The sequence below is a fragment of the Anoplolepis gracilipes genome, chromosome 1 (genome assembly GCF_047496725.1).
Source record: "Anoplolepis gracilipes chromosome 1, ASM4749672v1, whole genome shotgun sequence".
Lineage (NCBI taxonomy): Eukaryota > Metazoa > Arthropoda > Insecta > Hymenoptera > Formicidae > Anoplolepis > Anoplolepis gracilipes.
This window is the reverse complement of record NC_132970.1, coordinates 5,119-27,500: the sequence shown is the minus strand read 5'-3', so window position 1 is coordinate 27,500 and position 22,382 is coordinate 5,119. Positions and strand designations below refer to the sequence as shown.

The window sequence follows — 22,382 nt, the reverse complement described above, 5'->3', positions numbered from 1 at the left end:
TAGCCGAAAAATTAAGACTTATTTTCAAAGTGACGCCATTTTGTTATTTTTGCATATTTTTTAAAAATCCTACTTTGGGCGATACCCAATACTCATATATTCTAAGAATCTTTTTGAATTTTTTGTTTCTGATAAGCAGAACGGCCAATCGTGTGCACCGTGCAACTACTTTTTTTTATGGGTTGAGAAGAACTGCTATATGCAGCTTAATTCTTGGAATTTTTCAATAAAAAAAATTTTAAAAGATACTTAAGAAGTTGCTTAACAAATAGGAAAAACTTTTATTTTAATTGATCTTATCCGTTCCTTATAAAAAATTTTCAAAAAATCAGGCCTCTAGACCGAATTCCCCCCTTAATTTAGATTATTATTTTGCAAATAATGTCAAAAACTTAAAAAATTTTGACAACAAAATATAACGTATCTTCAAAAGTTTTAAACAGAAAATCATATAAACTTTATAAGTGTCAAAATATATTTATTATTTTTATTAAAATAATCTAAATACGTTAATTTTAATTGACACTAATTAATACTAATCTATTTAATTGATAAGTAACACCTTCAAAAGACGATTAAATGACGTTTATTTTTATGACGATAATAATATGTATGTCGTTAAAAATATCACACCTGTTTTACTTCATTTTTAGTCATCTGACGTTATATGGCGAGAAACGACCTTACAATAATGTTATCATGATGACACTTTGCTACCTGGGATACAGATCAGCAAGACTGTGACGTATCAATTGCGTCAATAACGTAATAAATCTATAATTGCTTCACAAAATTGTTATGTAATTTTGACGCTATCTTATTATGTAACATTTATGTAATTTGGTGAATATAAATGTGTATACTCTAAAAATTTCTTTAATACTCTACAAAGCTTTAATAACATAATTATAACGTTATGTTAAACATATTATAACATTAACATGATTTTGTTAATGTCAATATACATTCTGTAAAAACCTTGTAACTGTTACGTAATAGTGACAAAATTACGTATAATGATGAAGTTACGTATATATATCACATTAAAGATAAACCAATAATATGTAACTCTGATGTGTTTGAGCATTTTAAAAAAACATTAAATAGGGAGAGTCCCACATACCCAGAGGTCCCGATCTGCCGGGGATGCGTAATGCATTTCCCCTTCGTGAAAAAAAAGGCATTCTGAAAACATGACATATATAAAATGATAAAATTATACCTGGAATATATTTTTGAACCATTATATTAGTCATTGAGTCATTATATATTATATTTTCTTCTTCTTCTTCTTCTTCTTCTTCAATCTTCCATGTTAGACTTTCGCCTGTTCTTCTTCAGTTCGTCTCATCCGACATCCAAGTTGTCACTTCATCTTTTTCTTGGTCTCCCTAAATTACGCCTCGCATTTGAAGATTTGTCTCTTGCTATTCTCACTATTCTGCTTTCTGACATCCTACTGATGTGATCGTGTCATTCTTTCTTTATCTTTTTTATCCAATTGTTAATGTTATCTACCTTATAATTCCATCTTACTAGGTTTCACTAGGTATGCGATCAAGTAGCGTTCTTCCTGCTATTTTGTGAAGTGTTTTCATCTAGCTGTTTCCAACATTCGTTTGATTCTTACTGTCTCCGGTCATGTTTCTGCACTATACGTGATTATCTGTCTTATTATCAAGGTCTTGTATATTCTCGATTTTACTTTTATATTAAAACGTTTGTTGCGCTATATTGTGTCGTTCAGGCATCCAGATATCTTATTAGTTTATTTATTTGATGTCTGACTTTATTGTCCAGATCTCCGTAACTGGATATTTCAACACTGAAGTAATTGAATTTCTTGTTCTATGATTTTATTGTTTACGACCAGTTTGCATCTAATAGGTTCTTTGGATATCGTCATACTTTTGTCTTATCAGTTGAAATAATCACGTTGAATGTTTTTAATGTTGAGTTAAATTCGTTATCAAATTTTTTCTTAATATACATATCTAATTACTTTCAACATTTATAATTAGCCATTTTAAATTAACATTTTTCCATTAACGTTATTAAGTGAAAAAATCGAACTTGATTTTATATATATATATATATATATATATATATACATAATTTCACTTTTCAAGTTTATTTTTGTCGCAAAGTGCTTCATAACGGTAATGGAATTAGAAATGTTGAAAGTAATTATATATGTAATATTAAGGAAATGTTCAAAAATGTGTTCTAGATAGGTTTTTTTCGATGACATTATATGTATATATGTCATTTTTTTCAGAACGCTTAAAAAATCAATAAAGTCACATATTTTTTTATCTTTAATGTGATAGCCTAATTTCGTCATTATAGTTATATAACAGTTATAAAGTTTTTAAGTGAATTATATTGACGTCAACAAAATCGTGTTAATGTTAGATATTTAACATATAATGTTATAATTAGGTCATTACCCAGCTAGCGCATGTCCCTCAAAGGTAACTAAAAGACGACTTAAAGACGTCTCATTATTTTTAAAATGTCTTTGGTCTTTCTGTGCTGTATGAGTAAAGTTATGTAGCATTTATGAAGTTTTTAGAGTATACACATTTATATTTATCAAATTATATAAATGTTATATGTATAATAAAAACGTTAAAATTACATAACAATTTATTTATGTAACAATTAAGGGGGTTCTACAATGCGTTGCCAGTTGCTAAGGATGGCAAATCTAGCTACAAAATGCTATTTTTCGTTGAAACAAATAGTTGAGGTTACTAAAAAAAAGTTGACGAACTTTTAATTTTTCTTTAGCAACCGCAACTGCTTGTTTCAACCGGAAATAGCATTTTGTAATTAGAGTTGTCATCCTTAGCAGCTGGCAACTGGACATTGTAGAAACGCATTATAAAACCCCCTTTATAGATTCATTACGTTATTGACGTAACTGATATGTCATAATTTCGTTTTACTGATCTATGATAATATATATACATATATAGTATATTATGTAATTATTACGTAAATAGTCCTTGCATGTTTATTAGGAAGTAGTGATATAGCGCTTGCGAAGGTGGTGGTTTAGCGGCAGGAGGTGGATTAATTAGTGTTCTGGCGAAGGTGCCGTCGCACTTCAAAAAGTTAAAGTTAGGTTGAAGATGTTGCTTTTGATAACGATGGAGGAAGAGGAGGTGACTGCAGAGAGTTTTGGCACTTCTTTTACTGTAGGTGTGACCGCAGTTCTGCTGATCATATCGCTGCAACAATAATCTAATAATACTGTCATAAAGTAAGAATAAATTCTTTTCAGAATTTTTACACATGCAACTCCACAATTATAGATAGCGAGTATTATATATGCACTACACTTGCTACTATTTCATTTTAAGATGTCATTGCCAAACCTGGCCAGCCACAGCTCTTTTCATGAAGTTAGCGATCTAATATAGTATATGTACATCTGTGTTTATAATGCATAAATCACCCTTGTAAGTTAAAACAACCACTCCTATGAGGCCAGCTTAATATCAAATCTTCATAACGTTTATCGAGAAATTCATAATAACCTTCCATACCGCACAACAGAACTAAAAAAAATAAGAAAGAATATTTTAGTTAATAAATATTTTTTTATCTGACTTTTTTTACTCTACTCATCTGATGCAACACATTATTTTTTACTTTACATCTTGTCCAATTCGTATAATATATTTTTAATACATATACACATACTTTGCTCAATCATAAGATCTCGTCCTCTATCGGGAAAATTCCATGCTTCAAGATTAACAAGATCTTGAAAAATTCTGGCGCAAAATGCAGGTAACAAGTATGAAAGAGGCAACAATACAGTTTCTCGACATCCAAACTAAAACCAACCGTAGAAACTTCATTTTTTTATTATTTCAACTTGCATAGAAATAAATAGAAAGATGTATAAGAGAAAATAATTTCTTTCATTTTATAAGTATTGTACAATATACATATAATAAATACAATAATATATATATATATATATATATATATATATATATATATATAATATTATATATATATATTATATATATATATAAAGATAATTATATTTATACATAATTGAAAACATGATAAATTTAGCATTTACATATTTGAAAGTAGCAATAAATATTTCAATAAAATATATAATTATAGAGAAATAAATATGTGTTAATAAATATGTAAAAATTCGAGAAATAATTTATAATCTTTTGAGAGGACACAATATCTTTTACATAAAATTAATTAATAATTAATAATAAAAATCTTTATTATTGTCTGATTGCTATCTTACTCACTCTTTTAGCGGTTTGAATCATAAGCAATCTGTGTGTGAGAGGATATCCTGTAACATCATCATCTCTTATTACTGCTTCAACGCAAGTTTGAGGAATTTGACACTCTTCGTTTAAAGTGCTTCGTGTAATTTTAAACAAACATTGGTCACTCTCTGTTTCATTTGGCCATCCATGTTGAATCGATTCAACGACTTGCGAATAGTTTAATTTTTTGTTTGGAGTAGGTCTACCTTTGGGAAAGATCTTTGTCCACCATATAGATTTCATCCATAGGGTAAGATTGTTTAAAGTCGATTGCACTGTAAAACTTTGTATCTCGCAAAACTTAACACAAAATATACTGTTTGGTAATAATAAACAATTCAAAGAGCTTTCCAGCAATATATGGTTAAGTAATTAAAAAAAAAACATAAATTAAAAATTAAAACATAATTAATTTCTTATAAAATTTTTAATTCCTTCAACTTATATGTTAATATATTAATTATATATTTTTAATGTTATATAAAAATATATCAAATTTTTATTAATCAGTAATAGAATATATAATAACTTATTAGTTTGTAAATTTTCTGTTTTATTTCTAGTGCAATTGAAGATAATAATTTTAGCATTTTCTGAGTCTGTTCTTTTTTTACATTTTTCTATTATTATTTTCATTTTTTTAAAAATATGCGTTATTTATTCATGTAATTTTAAATTCAGAAAGTATGTAAAATATAGTCAATATAATAATGTAAATAAAATACAAAATAAAGAGTACTCTTTATTATTCGTTTCACAAGAGCATTATGTATCTATACTTACGCGAAAGTTCGATCTCGCTCGCTGGTGCAACATTATTCATCAAATTTTTTCGGGTCAAATCGGATAACGCAACCATTTCTTTGAGAGCGATGAAGAATTTACTTTCCAAATATTGTACATTTTCATGGAAAAGTGCCGCTAGTAAGTTAACTATTTCAATATAGAAATTGAATATTTAATTTAATCAGAAAATTATATAAAAAATATTTGTGTTTTGTATACACTAATAAAATTTAAATTTTAAAACTCTTTATATAATCAGAGCTTCATATTTTAGAAGCCTTTTAATTTTGTTAAATATTTTGCAAAAAATATGATTACTAGTTTTACGTGCAATATAATTACGAGAAAATTCTTTACCTTCAGTTAAAGTAACGCTAAAAGTGACGTCTACGTTCATCTGATGTGGTCTATCATTAATGTAAATGAGAGCCTTATCTAAGGCAATTAATTTTCGTTCTGCAATTGTTGATATGTTCATTTCATTATTCTATAATTATTTAATACGCTTTGACAAGTCGTTTCTATAATGCTTGAGTATGTGTAAGCAAAACATCAATCAGAACAAGAAGGAAAACAAATCCAATGTACGTCTAGATTGTAATATCCAATATACCACACGTTGAAATTCTTAATCTTTTGAAACACTTATTCTTGAAATAATATATTTTAAATTCGATGAAATTCCTTTTTAAGTTTATTTGAAACATTTCATTTTTTGACACTCACACATATTCTTGTACACATATTTCCAATTTGATATGATTAATTCACTTACCGAAATTGTCAGGATTAAAGGCCGCTTCGGTTCGCGACAAGAAGGAAACGAACAGAAGAAAGATGCCGAGAACACTGGAAAATCTTGCAATTTTAGTTTCCATTGGGACGCGTTTGCAAAGAAAAACCGATAAACTCTGTTCGCACAGTTTATATATAAACCCTACTAGTCCCGCCCCCTCCCCCCCTTTGGAGTCCTCACTATGTCGAGGAACACCGAGTAAACGTCGACGAAATTTATCGTCGATCGCTTTTTCTTCATCGAAGGAAAGGCATGTTGCTTCCGAAACGAATCGGTTGCAAGAGCACGTGATACCACTTTTTCTTCATGAGTGGGACGTATCCTGACAGGAAAAGTTTCCATGGGACCAGGCTGGATTATCGTGACTTTCCAACCACCTACGAGAAATTCAATCTCTATTTGGTGTACTTTTATTTCAATTGAATTTAAAAAGTATTATTGATCCTTTTATCTCGAGTATAATAGCTTCTATAATTACAGAATTTATCTTAAAATATCTTAAAAGAGAGAAAAAGGAAGGAAAGAAGGAAGGAAGGAAAAAAGAAAAGCAATTTTTTTCTTTTAAACAAAAAAATAAATTTATATTATGTAAATAATATATGTAATAATAATGACATAAAATAACTAATTATGCCATAATAATAATACATAATAAATAATTACATAAAATATTAAAATAATATTTTTCTCTCATCTTGAGAAAAATTAATTATGAAGTTCATTAAAAAAATAGTATCCCTTTAAAAAAAAAAAAAAAAGGGATGTTATTGACATTGTCATCAATAATTTTTTAACAATTGCATAAGATTGAAGCCTATTTTTTAAATTGTCTAAAAACATTGACGATATAATACATTCACTGCAGATTCTATAATTATTATATAATTTTTCCACAGGTATTTATATGCATTTATTACAAAATTTTAACTATAACTCGAAAAAGAAAAATATGTGTAAATTAGAATTTTTAATTACAAAACAATACAAGCGTGACTTATTTATTATTTTATTGTAATATAATATAATATTAATCAATTTTACCTGAAATTCTTACCTTTGAAATTCTTTCGGAAATCTAAAGAAACTATAATTTCCTTACTATTTCTTTTTGTTGTATTTTTACAATTATGTACTGCGTAAACATATCCAACCATTTTATTTAATATTATTCATACTAGTTTAAGAAAGAAAAAAATTTTTAATTTTATTCTTCCTAATCACTAACAATGCTGTCATATCACAGTTTAAACTTTATGCTGCAGCCATATTGTTGATTGTACTTTTTCACGCATATGCACTGGAACTTATTGTTAGACTATGATTTTTCAGCTACTGTCGTTGAACTGTTAAACTATGTTATCACACCAAATTTTGATAGTTTATGTGACAGTTTGTAAAAAAATTAAATTAAAGAAAAGTTAAAGAAGATGAAGAGGAAGAAAGAGAAATGTAAAATGAACAGAGAAAGATATATATATATATATTTATATATATATATTTATATATATATATATTTATATTATATATATATATTATATATATATATATATTTATATTAAAACACATAATTATGTTAAAGTAAAAATGTGTAACTGCTAGTTGTAAATTCAGATTCTATGTGTTTTCTTTACACCAATTGATTTGTCTCATTATTCTGTGCATAAAAGTATTAGGGTAAGATAATCGAAAAATGAATAGTTTACGAGATGTTTTGTATTTTATGTCAAAATATTTTGAACTTGCAACTTTGAAGCCTTATAACTTGAAAAGTACTTCACGAAAAAACATTTGATTATAGTGTTTTGGAAAGCTCTCGAGATAAGCTACAAGAATATGCAATAATATATAGGGTGTCTCCCATTTAAAAAATTAAACATGACGTTCATGTGACCTTCAAATGACTCTTCAAGGTTAAACCAATGGTACCCTCTTATGGCCCCCTCGAAACCAAACAACTTTTGCCTGAAACATTTTTCTCTCCCGGGCTTGGTTTTCGAGATATTCGACTGGGTCGATTAAAATGGCCTACCCTGCATATAATAAGGACACACAAAGATACCTTTGATCTCTTTGACTGACAAAAACAATGTCATTTACAAAATTAATTGCAAAAATTGTGATGCGAGTTATGTCGGTCAGACGAAAAGAAAGTTGAAGATCAAGATTAAGGAACTCATTACGAACATCAAGGAACCAAATTTATTGTTTCTCTGCATAGATTGGAGCATAATCACAGAATGGACTGGGATAACATTGAGATCTTAGATTATAAATCGAATTATGTTAAAAGAATTATCTCAGAAACTATATTTATTAAAACACAGAAGAATGCTCTAAATATTGTAGATGAGGATACAGACTCGTTAAACGTAAATTATTTTCCGTTACTCATGACCTTATCAGACAACAAACAAGTTGACACTCAGACATAATATTACAGTTAGACATATAGCATTAGTTTCAATTTGCGCGTTGAATAGTGACTAGGAAAGAGTCGACGAATTTATCATTTTTTCGGCTGATTATCATGAACCTGACACGTGCAAATTTTTACTTTTGTAAGTCCATTAAGAGTTTAAGTTTTGTCAAATTTTAATGCATGCATAACTACATTATTATAATTTATTAAGTGGCTGAAGAGGCACCAGTAGTGCTGAAACGTACCACATTCACATGTAATTTTTGAAGAAATATACCACGTTCCAACCAGAATCATCTGCTCGATTTAGCCTTCTTTAATATTCTTAATTGACACTGCCTTACTGAACATTTATATATATATATATATATATATATATATATACATATATGTCATATGTGTATATGTATTGTATATACATATGTATATGGCACACATAACCCTTTCCTATTATATTATATATTTTCATATATGTATAATTTATTCAGAGAGAAAGAGAGAGAGAGAGAGAGAGAGAGAGAGAAATCTATAGAAAGGAAAAAGAAAGCGAATTAATCAGAGCTTGGTCAAAATGGCCTTCAGAAGCTGATTGCCCTACACATGTCCGTACAGACGCTGTTAAACGTGATCGACTGTGAGAGCGCACATCAAATGTGGAGTAAACCAAAGTCAGTTTTTGAAGGTAAAACAAATATACTGAAACAAATATTCATTTAACAAAAATAGTTTTCTTTAATGAGAGCTATTGATATGCAAACGAACATCGCGAAAATAAGAAAAAAGTAGTTCAGTTAAATTTATTGAGCTAACTTATTCGAAGAAATGATTATTACGTCCGGTGGATTTCACGATTCTTTTCTTTCATGAAATATTAATTATCAACGAATATCTGGCATGCAAGACGAGAATTCTAAACCCCGAGATAACGAATGCTAGAAACTGAGCCTGTGCGTATTTATGTAAATACTCAAGGGCTCTCTAGCATACTCAAGAATTTTTATATAAAACAGAGCCACCGTAAACTGCGATTGTCATTCAAAACTAGAATCATAAATGGGAGACGGTGGCGAAAAACTGAGAATACTTTGTGTGAATGCTCGCCTAACAGACCACTTTTAGGTGACAATTATAACAAATTCTATAGAATGTAACAACAAGCGATAATTCCTCTCGACTGTACCAAGCTCTGCATTGATTTAGATTAAAATTCTCTGACAAAAATCTGTACTAATATAGGCATAAGCCTCCAAGGCTCGAAGTCAAAAAGACAACCCCTCCAAATTAATGAGGACGTTAATTAAAATTCTTATTCGTCAAATTGTTCAATGGAGAGGAGATCGTAGAACTCTACGTTACGAGAGAAAAATCATGCAAACATGCATTCCGTTTTCAACAGTTGAGTATTCATCATCGTGATTATCGCACTCCTGCATCTAGTTTTCTTTGATTTGGTTTTAAATATATAACCTCGGGGATTATTTCTCGTGTCATCTAATTGTTATTTCATTATTCATGTTTCAATAAAAATGGATTTAAACTTGATTTGTGTAATGTGAATGTGCTTGTTATAATTCTCTAATGGATATCTATTACCAAACTTTTCATGGATAATTAGATAAGCAGTATTCGTTAAACTCAACCATTGCTATTTATACCTCTGTCCATATTTACTAACAAGTAGTAAATTAATTAAATATATTTTTCATTTTCTTCTTATCTTATTGTCTCATTTAAATTTAACAATATTTCGATTTCCACAAAATCTTTCATTCTTTTAAAATCACTTAAACCACATACATATACATCCACTTTTGTAATAAATCATTGCATTTCTTTGTTTCTTCTCAATCTCTATTTTTCTCTTTCCTCTTGCGAATACCTGCATATATCTAAAAGAATATTATAATATTATTTCTTCCTGCATTACCGACTTTCCACTCCTATGGGCAGGCAACCGGTCGTACTGAGCTGTATGTTGACGAAACACCATGTACATAATATTTAGTATCTGATGTAGCCACATATGACTGGACAACGCAAATGGCTTAAAAATTTTGAAAAATTTCAACGGCCTATTTCTTTAAAATTGGCAAAAATACTACACATGACAAAGGTTACGTAAATGTATTTGTATACAAGCATCGAACGTATGGGAATAAAAACATTTGAAAAATATTCTGTATGAGTTGTAGACAACTTACAATTTTTCCATAAGACCGAAAGATTGATTGGGTCGCCGCATCGCCTTACCGCGTCTTGTCTACAACTCTTATATCTCGAAGCTAACATTCAATTTGTTTTTAATGAGTCCGAGATTAGATAAGTAAATAAAATTCAAGTTTGACGAAAAGAAATGTCGTTTCAAAGTCGAAAAATAATCGCGATAAATGAAAGAAAGAAGCTCTATGCGATGATATCAAAAGTAATAAAATCTAAAAACACTTTAGCACAGTATAAGTATACACAGTAACATTATTTCTTTTTCTGCGTAATGTTGTGAGAAATCAGTTTGTATAAAAAAATTAGGATATAGTTCCATTTAAAAAACCTTTATATATTGACACGTACACTCAAGATTAAATCAATGACATCATCTTATGTCTCCCTTCGAGTCAAACAACTTTCGTATGAAACATTTTTATTTTAATTTACGAGTTTTAAGATATTTGCTTAGATATTTTAAAATGGGACACTCTATGCATAACAAACTATTATATTTTATTTCGAGTATTCAAATTTAAGCGCTATACAATATAGCAATAGATGATTTGAAATAATATTTATATCAAAAAAGCCGAAAGCTAAGCCATTGCTGTTATATACTTCTACTGTGTATAAAGATGAATGTGTCTACTTATACTGTACTAACAATAAGTACGAAAGTTAATGAAGAAACTACGCGTGATAAAATCTTGAACTTGCAATTGTGACATGAAAGATTGACATACCAAAATTTCAAACGAGTTAAAAGAAACGTTACATAAAGTAGAAATTACAATAAAGGGGGATAATCCGTCCTAACGTATAGCAGCGCAAAAGGAAAAGCTGAATAGAAACAATTTTCCTCGTAGTATTATTAAAATAAAGGATATTGTTAAACTGATACATGCGGACTTGTATGGTCCAATGGAAGTTAGCTCAATAGGCGAGATATTTTTTACTCTAAAAACATTTTAAGTTTGCAATTTGATTATATCTTTTATGTTTAATTATGGTAAAAATAATGTAAAGAAATGTATACTTTGCTTTAAAAAAATTATAAGTGGAAGAATTCATTTAATACATAATTTTTTATACAAAAATAAATGGTTTCTTGTTCATTTATTCATAACACAATTTCATGTTACATTATTATACAATTTACAAAAACTAATTACAAAATAAATAATTGTCTTATTTTAGCGCGTTTGCAAAATGTATAATTTTTTTTGTAAAAATTACTGATATTCATGTCAAATTAAGTCTTAAGGGAAATTTTACAGACTTGCACATGAAACAAGTAAACCTAAATAATCTTATTACTCTACTTTTCATTTTTTTTATTTAGTAATCAGAAAATTATAGAAATATAATTATATAAACAACCAAAGGTTTTTGTCTTTAACTTTAATTTTATATTTTAACTTCAGCTGTTATTTATCATCTTAATTTTCTTAAAATATCTCAATTATCTACCTATTAAAGTATTTCAATTTACCTCAAAGAAATATTTTTTAAAATTAATCCTCTTTCTCCTCTTATATCTCTCTTCATACTTTTGTTATAGTAGAAAATACTTCGAATAAAATCATAAATTTAACTTAGTATATGTATTCATGATATAAATATTTTATAATAAGACCCACGGTAAAAATCTTAAATTCTGTTATGATAAATGCAATATCAATCTGATAAAAGTCTAAACATTAAAAATTGACAAGTACTGAGCAAAAAATTCTATGCTTGAGTAAACATGCGCTTATAAAATATGTATGATACAATTGCTAATGTCTATCAACAGTTCATATATGTACATTCTGGATATTGTTCAAATAAAATGTTTATACTTATACTTCCCTCTAACTCTTTGTATATATTATGCGCATATATTAAATATATAAAGTAACAGTCTTATGCATCTATTCTTCTTTGTTAAAATTATAAATGATTATGTTGGTCTGCATTGTCTCCAAATTCTATCTCTAATTGTAATCTGTAATCCATGGCGACAAAAACAATGACCAGAAGTACTGGCAAACGAAATCTTGACTGCCAGCCAAGTTTCAGTATAAACATCAAGGAACGATGTAGAGTTCCACCATTTCCCAGAAAAATTTCAGAAGGCATCCTTCGCATGACCACCAGAGCCTCTTTTACAGATGTAATTGTGTGAATACGTTGCTGTAGTATAATTCAGTACATACTCTACTAAACTGGATTTTCCTAAACAGAGAAAAATAAAACTGTCAAATGTAATTTAATCCGTAAAGTTTTTCAACATCTAGGATTCAATAAATTATTATCGACAATCGTTCAAGCGATTGGCGGTTGCATACGGTTGTTAACCTTTTACATTATTACATATCTTAAATTAGAAAGACTCTCACGAACTCTTTTCACAAAATATGAAATACTCCGCAATAAAATTACAAAGATGCAACTATAATACGTCATTTAATATTACGACAATATAATATACTAACTGCATCGTTATCCGTTGTTTTTGACAGTTCTCTCGATCTTATACTTGCACACAAATACAGCTTTATTTCCAAATAATGCACAATAATGCACGTGTGTAGGCGGTCAGTTTCTGTCACGGAATCGAAATATAGCATGAGAATGGACAAAAGGTAACATTTTTGCATAGGGGACTTTCATGTACGGAGCATGGATATAAAGGTGCCTTTCATGGTGACGCTTGACGCTCATTTTTGGCGTCAAAACAGATCACGTGATCAAAATTGACGAATTGGTATTTTTATTTTTGGTCACGTGATGTCTTTTGACGCTGAAAATGAGCGTCGAGCGTCAGCATGAAAAGGTACCTTAAGATGATACACAACGCGACGATAAGTGCGCTGTAAGACAGCGCCTGTAGTACGTAGTATTTTTGACAGTGTTAACAAGTATTGATTAGTGTTGGTTCATGGTGGATGGTGGCTTGATGGTTTTCCGCAATCTTTATTGGTACGGGTGACGGGTGACGGGTAACGGGTGTGTTTCGCCGGGATAAGGTTTATCGCTGGATCAGGAATCATGCTTGGACGTCTACCTGCGTGCGTCATCGACGTAGGCACAGGGTAAGTGCAATTGCGGGACGGAAAAATAAATTTTTGTGAATAGTCAATTTAGGGTGGTGCTAATCAGGTTAGAAACCGACTGTCAGATGATAAATGACATCATATTAAGGCTACATTCGAGAACTACGCTCGTGCGCTCAGAGTGTCATTCTATCTTTGTCGCTTATTGAAAATTAAACAAGGACAGATATGTGGTAGTGTGCATACGAGTAATGTTTTCGAACACAGCCTAAAAAGAGGTGTAAACCGCTCCTTCTCGATGATTTATGTATGTACGTACGAATATTTACATATTACATTTACATAGATTTCTTTAGTCTAATCTTGTGATTTCCTTTTAAATAAAAAATGATATGTATGTATATATATGGTAAATCTGAAGGGGAGTGGTCCTCCTCGTGGTCCTCACCGTTTTTGTTCAAACTTTACAATACCTATATGTGTATATCATGGTAAATCATATTGACGTGCGTAAAAAAATATATTCACCCACGCAAGATTAATATGCTTGATATTTCTTATTTTGATAACTATCAATTGTGTTAATCGTAGGTACACGAAATTAGGATTTGCTGGCAATAAAGAGCCTCAATTGACCATACCTTCGGCGATTGCCATCAAAGAAACGGCTAAAGTTGGCGACAACAATGCTAGAAGGATCACTAAGGGTGTGGAGGACTTGGATGCCTACATCGGGGATGAGGCTTTTGAAGCCACTGGATATTCAGTTAAAGTATTTATTCACAAGATACTCTTTCAAAATAGCATCATTTTCGGTTTGGTTTGTAAATATGCATTTTGATTGTTAACCTATAGTATCCTGTAAGACATGGATTAGTGGAGGATTGGGACCTGATGGAGAAATTTTTACAGCAATGCATTTTCAAATATCTCAGATCAGAGCCCGAAGATCATTACTTTCTTTTAACAGAACCTCCCTTGAACACTCCAGAAAATCGAGAATATACAGCAGAAATTATGTTTGAGTCATTCAATGTACCAGGACTTTATATAGCTGTACAAGCTGTTCTTGCTTTAGCAGCTTCATGGACAGCTAAGAATGTAGAAGATCGTACCTTAACGGGCGTTGTTGTTGATAGTGGAGATGGTGTAACTCACGTAATTCCAGTAGTATGTATATATATATATATATATATATATATATATATATATATATATATGAATTTGTATTATAAATTTTAAAATCTTATTAGTTCTTGTCAATTTAATTTTATAAAATCTTATCAGATAATATATTGAATTTTCAGGCAGAAGGTTTTGTTATAGGAAGTTGTATAAAGCACATTCCTATTGCTGGTCGTGATATTACCTATTTTATACAAAGTTTGTTGAGAGAACGAGAGATTGGAATACCACCTGAACAATCATTAGAAACAGCCAAGTCAATTAAAGAGAAATATTGTTACATATGTCCGGATATATCGAAAGAATTCGCTAAATACGACAGTGATCCTACAAAGATTAAAAAATATGAAGGTATTAACAATATTACCAAGAATCCTTTTGTCGTGGACGTCGGATATGAAAGGTTTCTTGGACCGGAGATATTTTTCCATCCTGAAGTAAGTATATAACTACTGTGAATTATTTTTGTATAATCAACGTTTATATTTTCTTGTATTTGAATGTTTCAAGTTTTCTAATCCGGACTTTACCACGCCACTCAATGAAATTGTCGATGACGTAATTCAAAACTGCCCAATCGACGTCAGAAGACCATTGTATAGTAATATTGTTTTATCAGGCGGCTCTACCATGTTTAAGGATTTTGGTAGGCGACTGCAACGTGACATAAAGAAGATCGTCGACACGCGACTCAAGCTTAGTGAAACATTAAGTGGCAGCCATATTACGGTGAATGTCAAATAATATTACAATAATTCGTTTATGTGTAATAATACTTTACGTTTACTAAGACACATTTATATTCTAGCCAAAACCAATAGACGTTCGTGTGATATCGCATCACAAGCAGCGTTGCGCAGTATGGTATGGCGGCGCGTTACTGGCAAGTGATCCAGAATTCTACACAGTTTGTCATACAAAGAAGGCTTACCAAGAATATGGTCCTGGAATCTGTCGTTACAATCCTGTGTTTCACAGTATGGTTTAAGAGATAATAAATGAGAAAAAGTATGCCAATTGAAATCATTTTTAATTTTTAATCAATTTTAATTATCATTTATAAATGTAAGAAAACTATTGGATAATTTATTTTTTTACATTAAATTTTGGCTACATGCAATTAAAAGTAATACAAAAATTCCAGTTTGTTTATAAAGAGATAATCTTTTACATTTCATTTTAGAGAATCATGTCAACATGCATCTATGACTTGAGTACTATATTATAGAAATTAAAAATGTCTATTCTGATTTTTTATATTTTATATAATAATTTTATATTTAATATAATGATTATTATAACCGTATATGTTATATACATATATATATATACATATATATATATATATATATATATATATATATATATATATACATATACACATATATAAATATAAAATGTAGAATTTTGCAATTAAAATCCACTATTACACATAAATAGTATGTGTGCTGTTGATAATAATTATTTTATTATAATTAATAAATCCACTAACAATCAGCCCTAAAGTTATAATTGGGACTAATTGATTTAACTTAATAATTAAAAATTTTTATTAGATAAATTTGTCACTAATATTTATTTTATTAATAACAAATTTAATAGACAACAAATATTAAAATCAAATCAACAATAATTAATAAACGATCAACAATAAAAATTTGACACGCGCATAGCGACCGCGTTAACAGTGAGCTGTCTCTTTTTGCCGCGCGCTAATACTGTGTTAATAAGTACGAATTGGGCGATCTTTTTTAATTAATTTTTTATTAATTATTACGAAAATTACAAAACTGACTTTTTCTACTCCATTTACTCTGTTCTACCTGCACAAGAGAGATAAAACGATTCTTCCTTTCTTTATTCCGTCTACTACTGACATATGCAAGATTGGGAAAATTACTTTGTAAAAGTAATTAGTTACAGTTACAGTTTTTTCATTGAGAAAGTAACTAGTTACAGTTACAAGTTACCGATTTTGAAAAAGAACTCGTTATAGTTACAGCAGTAACTTTCAAAAAGATTCGACATAAAATTACTTTAATACTCTAATTTATTTGCACACATATATACATGTTCATAAATCCAATCATCATGAGCAATTAAAAAAGATGGTAATTTGTAAGAAAATTAAAATAATTTTTTATAACTTTGTGGAAATGGGATTTTAAAATAATTGTGTATACGCATATATATATATATAGCATTGGTTCAATCTTTATCGGACTCTGTTTATACGTATATTTAAATAAGTACATATTTCCCTAACATTTTTATTAAATTTTACAAGAAAACAATGTATATATTATTTATAGTAAATTATATTTGTTTTTTTTTTTAGATTTACAAATCCTTTAGAAATATTCTTCATTAATCGAAAGAAAAGATATTGTTACATGATTTTGTGAGATAATTTGATCCTTCTAAAAAAATTTATTATACAATATTTTCTACTCTGCTAAGTTTTTTTTTATTCTAGGTAAGTTGTTTTAAACCTAGAATTTTTTTCTTATGTCGCTTTCTTATTATGCATTGAGAATAAATCATAGAATAAAAGAAATGTTTGAACATTCTATGATATTAAAATAGAAGAATTTAATTGTATTTTTCATAAAAAAAAATAATCATTAACTTACAAAATGAGTTTCAAATTTTAGTACACTGTAGATCTCTGCGACATTTTTGTAAAAGGATTGTTTTGCTGTTTGATATTTCATACTTTTTGGTTTTATGCATTAAAATAAACCAAAATTATTATCGTTTCTTATTATATGAAACAACTTATTCATGGAGTGTATGAGAGAGAGAGATACTCGCACAACAGTAAAAGATATCAGATTAAGAAATAAATAATATATTATTATAGATATATCTATTCATCTTTATTTATTTTCTGATAAAAATAGTTTTATGATACAATACAAAATATTAAATGCTTTATTGTAATGCAAATTATTTCAATGTACAAATATATTGTACAAATATTTTTCAATTTTGATAATTTTTCCATAACTAAAAAAAAAAAGCGATCCACGATTCTATAATTCTTTTCCTGCAGTATTTATATTATTTTTGAATTCTGTTTTACAAAAATCGTTTACAACATCAACGATTATTTTAATTTGTGCAGTCATTACTTTTATTACATGTTGCAACAAATCTGTAGTATGCTTATAATAATGTTTTAATGGTAAACCTGATAGTGTTTGTGCACTCTGTAGAAACATATCTGTTTCTTGTTTATAATGTCCTGAAAGAATTATTAATGTTGTAGTGAGTAATGAGCTAATTATGAAGAACCATACAATCACACAAGTAAGAGATTGATATAACCCAGCGCCTGTAAAAGATCAGTAATCATTAGTAGTCACGAAAGAATTATATTATGTAAATTACAAACAAGATTCAAGAATATATTGCAAACATGAAAATTCATTACGTGTGGATTTATGTGATTTATGTGTACACATATTATCAGACAGTAATTCTGTTAATTTTACATTATCGCTATTGTTTTTAAAGCTCTTGTTTTGTAAATCAGTTTTATTTTCATTTAGCTTGGACTCTTTTTCCGCATTCTTCTTCTTTTTTTTTTTGTTCTCCTTCTTTGTACTTGTCATCTCCTTTTCTGTTTCACCTTTTGAAATATATAATGCTGCAATATTATGCAAGACTTAAGCAATGATTATATAATGTATAATATACCTGTGTTATTTAATCTACGTAACCTCTCTTCTTCTATGACAAGTTTAACAGTAGATAAATAAGTAACAATATTACGAGCACATGCTTGACATTCATGTATATTACTACATGGTCCTGCAACACTGGCTACAGCTTCAGTCAAAGGGTTCTCTTTCAAATCCAACCATCTTAAATTCTTTAGTTCACTTAGACTCAAAGGTAGTCTGCTAATCTGTAAATTATGATACATATATCTCTTTTGAAGTCACAAACATATAAAGATATATGTATATAAATCTATGATGTAAGAAAAAATATTTATTTTTACCTTATTAGCATATAAATCCAAATATTTTAATTGTATCATTTCACCAAAATTTTCTGGAAGTTCAACCAACATGTTTCTGCTAAGATCCAATTTTATAATTTGTTTTAAAGTAACAAAAGTGGTCTGCAAGAGATTTTGTGTTAAAATATTAAAAGTAATGTTTAGATAAAATAATGTCTGGTACAACATACCGGTAATGAAACCAAAAGATTGGTTGATAGATTTAAATTTGTAACTTTTCTAAGAGATACCTGAAACATGTCACAACATCAAAATTTATAAATTTTCATAAACATGTTTTTTTGTAAAATTGAGAATGTCTTACGATTTCTCGCACAGGCACTTCTTCTAGCTCACACAAGCTAAGATCCAGACTATTCTCCTTCAATTTATCCTTTACATCTTTCAACTTTAATTTGACAGTCATGTTTATTGAAAGCTTGAAATGCAGAAATTGCGTTGAAATAGAAAAAATACCACAATTATTCTGTGTGTTCAGTGTGTTCAGTAGTATACAGTATTGTACGTACAGAAAATATGCAGGAATTATAAATTATTATGTACGAGAATGTGCAATAACCTCTTTGTATTAAATTGTACACCGTATTGTAAGCCGTGATTACACTATAGGTTGCGGGTTCGATTGCGGTTGGGGTTACTGTTGGACATTGGGAACCAACCAATCACAGCAAAGCAACCTTTGCTATAATTGGTTGGTTCCCAATGTCCAACAGTAACCCCAACCGCAACCGAACCCGCAAGCTATAGTGTAATCTCGGCTGTAAATTGTACACACCATTGACACGTAGCTGTCGGCTGTCGGCTGTCGGCTGTCGGCTGTCGGCTGTCGGTTTCTTTAATTTAGGCCAGGTCTACAATAGATGTAGTAAGCCTTAAGCCGTAAGAAATGAACCAATTACAATTGACTTTAGAGAAGAATAATGAATATGATTAATTCATTTGTTACAACTTAAGGCTTACTACATCTATTGTAGACCTGGCCTAAATTAAAGAAACCGACAGCCGACAGCTATTGTAGACCCGGCCTTAAGGCTGTGGCACATAAAAAAATTTAAGCAGTAAGACGTAAGCAGTAGCTAAATTGACCAATCATAGTCGAGAATCACCTAACCATTTTAAAACGTAAGCAGAGCTGAAAATTCCGTATGATTGAAATTGTTACGTCTTAAGTCTTACGGCTTAAGTTTTTTTATGTGCCACAGCCTTTATTCTTCTCTAAAGTCAATTGTAATTGGTTAATTTCTTACGGCTTAAGACTTACTACATCTATTGTAGACCCAGCCTTAGGCCGGTTCTACAATAGCTGTCGTAAGTCGGATATCGTAAGAGTTGCCCAATCATATTCGATTATTTTTCTCTAAAGTCAACTGTGATTGGTCAACTCTTCCGATATCCGACTTACGACAGCTATTGGGCGCGTTCGGGGAGATACTATTAGCGCTAATAGTGTCGTTCTGTCTTTGTTATTCATTAAAAGTTGAACAAAGATAGAACGATGCTGTTAGCACAATAGCGCCCATTGTAGAACCGGCCTTAATGTAGTCGTAATTGATCACGTGATGATCAGCCATATTGCAGGCTGTATAAGCGCTTAATTTAAACCATAGACTTAATAGAATACACTGCTTATGAAGTGAAAAAACAGTAGTGGAGGTATCCATCAATGAAAAAAGGATAACTGTCATTAACGACTGAAAATCTATAATTTACGTCACGTACACTATAAATTTTCAATACTGGCAGTGAATATCAGAACGCAGCCAATATTAGAGTTTTAAATAATAGAGAAACGACGAGTCGCGATCTTTAGGGCTCTAAAAGACCTATATTCTCCCCCAAGTACTTCTATGTACGACCTACAGTTTTAGAGTTATGAATTTTCAAATATTTTTCGTTTATTCGTAATTTTAAATATCGTTTCTTGAGATTAAAAGTACTAATTGGTCGCAATATTTAGGGCTTTAAGGGATCTATATTTTCCCCAAAGTACGACCCACAGTTTTCGAGTTATGAATTTTCAAAGATTTTTCGATTATTTGTAATTTTAGTTATCGTTTCTTGAAATTAAAAGTTCTAATTATTCGTGATCTTTAGGGTTTTAAGAAACATATATTCTCTCTCATCTACGTCTCTGTACGACCCACAGTTTTAAAGTTATGAAGTAATACAAATATGTATTACACAAATAATTTTAATAAATTCCTTATGTCAATCATGTTAAGATTATATAGTAAAGTTAATAACATTAATAAAGCATCATTAATTATACGGCAAAATACAAAGTAATAGAAATATTACATAATAAAATTATTTTAATATTTATCTTACGTGAGTCAGATTCAGCCAATATAATAAGGTTTGTAGAAATAAATAAAGTATCATTGACCTGACCGTAAAATAGAAAGTTGTAGAAATGTTACATGAATATATTATTCAAATATTTATTTTACCCAAGTTAGATTTAACTCATATAATTAGGTTTGTAAAGATGAAATAAAGTATCATTGACCTGACCGCAAAATACATAGTTGTGAAAATGTTACATGAATAAATTATTTAAATATTTATTTTACCGGAGTCAAATTTGGCTCGCATAATAAGGTTTGTAAAGATGAATAAAGCATCATTGACCTGACCGCAAAATACATAGTTGTGAAAATGTTACATGAATAAATTATTTAAATATTTATTTTACCGGAGTCAAATTTGGCTCGCATAATAAGGTTTGTAAAGATGAATAAAGCATCATTGACCTGACCGCAAAATACATAGTTGTGAAAATGTTACATGAATAAATTATTTAAATATTTATTTTACCGGAGTCAGGTTTGGCTCAAATAATAAGGTTTATAAAGATGAATAAAGCACAATTGACCTGACCGCAAAAATACAAGGTTGTAAAAATGTTACATAAATAAATTATTCAAATATTTATTTTACCAAAGTCAAATTTGGCTCGTATAATAAGGTTTATAAAGATGAACAAAGCACAATTGACCTGACCGCAAAATACAAGATTGTAAAAATGTTACATAAATAAATTATTTAAATATTTATTTTACCAAAGTCAAATTTGACTTGTATAATAAGGTTTATAAAGATGAATAAAGTACAATTGACCTGACCGAAAAATACAAAGTGGTAAAAATGTCACAAGAATAAATTATTAAAATATTTATTTTACCAGAGTCAAGTTTGGCTCGTATAATAAGGTTTATAAAGATAAATTAAGCACAATTAATCTGACCGCGAAATAAAAGGTTGTAAAAATGTTACATGAATAAATTATTCAAATATTTATTTTACCGAAGTCAGGTTTGGCTCGTATAATAAGGTTTATAAAGATGAATAAAGAACAATTGATCTGACCGCAAAAAACAAAGTTGTAAAAATGTTATATGAATAAATAATTCAAATATTTATTATACCGGAGTCAAATTTGGCTCGTATAATAAGATTTGTAAAGATGAACAAACCACAATTGACCTGACCGGAATTTAAAATACAATGATAGAATTATACTTTGTAACTTGAGAACGGTAAGGCTAGGTCAGGCCAGGCTAGGTCAGGCCAGGCTAGGTCAGGCCAGGCTAGGTCAGGCCAGGCT

At 29.4% G+C, this 22,382-nt stretch overlaps 3 protein-coding genes across 5 annotated transcripts in view; 1 reads left to right on the top strand and 2 right to left on the bottom strand.

Annotated features, from left to right (window-relative positions):
• Window positions 1-5,984, bottom strand: part of LOC140663393 (UPF0764 protein C16orf89 homolog) — an 8,856-nt gene extending 2,872 nt beyond the window's left edge. The window contains exons 1-6 of the mRNA XM_072887505.1: window positions 5,878-5,984; window positions 5,460-5,558; window positions 5,100-5,249; window positions 4,293-4,591; window positions 3,712-3,847; window positions 3,464-3,566 (exon numbers count right to left, since the gene is read on the bottom strand). Coding sequence (XP_072743606.1) covers window positions 3,464-3,566; window positions 3,712-3,847; window positions 4,293-4,591; window positions 5,100-5,249; window positions 5,460-5,558; window positions 5,878-5,980 — 890 coding nt within the window. The 5' untranslated portion in view covers window positions 5,981-5,984. The remainder of the gene's footprint in view (window positions 1-3,463; window positions 3,567-3,711; window positions 3,848-4,292; window positions 4,592-5,099; window positions 5,250-5,459; window positions 5,559-5,877) is intronic.
• Window positions 5,985-13,431: 7,447 nt separating this feature from the next.
• Window positions 13,432-15,768, top strand: Arp3 (Actin-related protein 3). 2 transcript variants are annotated; one of them, XM_072895265.1, is made up of 6 exons: window positions 13,432-13,599; window positions 14,152-14,332; window positions 14,416-14,730; window positions 14,868-15,182; window positions 15,256-15,474; window positions 15,554-15,768. In XM_072895265.1, the coding sequence occupies exons 1-6, from the start codon at window positions 13,556-13,558 to the stop codon at window positions 15,731-15,733; spliced, it is 1,254 nt and encodes a 417-aa protein (XP_072751366.1). In that variant the 5' UTR covers window positions 13,432-13,555; the 3' UTR covers window positions 15,734-15,768. The 2 variants fall into 2 exon arrangements, with proteins under 2 accessions (XP_072751366.1, XP_072751376.1); XM_072895275.1 differs by lacking the exon at window positions 13,432-13,599 and adding an exon at window positions 13,768-13,871.
• A 1,970-nt stretch (window positions 15,769-17,738) lies between these two features.
• On the bottom strand, window positions 17,739-19,416 carry LOC140663473 (uncharacterized). 2 transcript variants are annotated; one of them, XM_072887680.1, is made up of 7 exons: window positions 19,285-19,416; window positions 19,080-19,193; window positions 18,946-19,005; window positions 18,755-18,877; window positions 18,448-18,658; window positions 18,182-18,379; window positions 17,739-18,082 (listed from the first exon to the last, which is right to left on the bottom strand). In XM_072887680.1, the coding sequence occupies exons 2-7, from the start codon at window positions 19,179-19,181 to the stop codon at window positions 17,781-17,783; spliced, it is 996 nt and encodes a 331-aa protein (XP_072743781.1). In that variant the 5' UTR covers window positions 19,182-19,193; window positions 19,285-19,416; the 3' UTR covers window positions 17,739-17,780. The 2 variants fall into 2 exon arrangements, with proteins under 2 accessions (XP_072743781.1, XP_072743771.1); XM_072887670.1 differs by having other exon boundaries at window positions 19,080-19,366.
• Window positions 19,417-22,382: the final 2,966 nt, after the last annotated feature.

What these genes read in the sequence shown, in the direction of transcription:
- Arp3 (XM_072895265.1), top strand. Translation starts at nt 13,556, where the DNA reads ATGCTTGGACGTCTACCTGCGTGCGTCATCGACGTAGGCACAGG. An exon ending in GTCATCGACGTAGGCACAGG is followed by an intron (nt 13,600 to 14,151) that starts GTAAGTGCAATT and finishes TGTTAATCGTAG; the next exon opens with GTACACGAAATTAGGATTTG. An exon ending in AGATATTTTTCCATCCTGAA is followed by an intron (nt 15,183 to 15,255) that starts GTAAGTATATAA and finishes GAATGTTTCAAG; the next exon opens with TTTTCTAATCCGGACTTTAC.
- LOC140663473 (XM_072887680.1), bottom strand. Translation starts at nt 19,181, where the DNA reads ATGACTGTCAAATTAAAGTTGAAAGATGTAAAGGATAAATTGAAGGAG. An exon ending in AAGTGCCTGTGCGAGAAATC is followed by an intron (nt 19,006 to 19,079) that starts GTAAGACATTCT and finishes GACATGTTTCAG; the next exon opens with GTATCTCTTAGAAAAGTTAC. An exon ending in TAAATCACATAAATCCACAC is followed by an intron (nt 18,083 to 18,181) that starts GTAATGAATTTT and finishes GATCTTTTACAG; the next exon opens with GCGCTGGGTTATATCAATCT.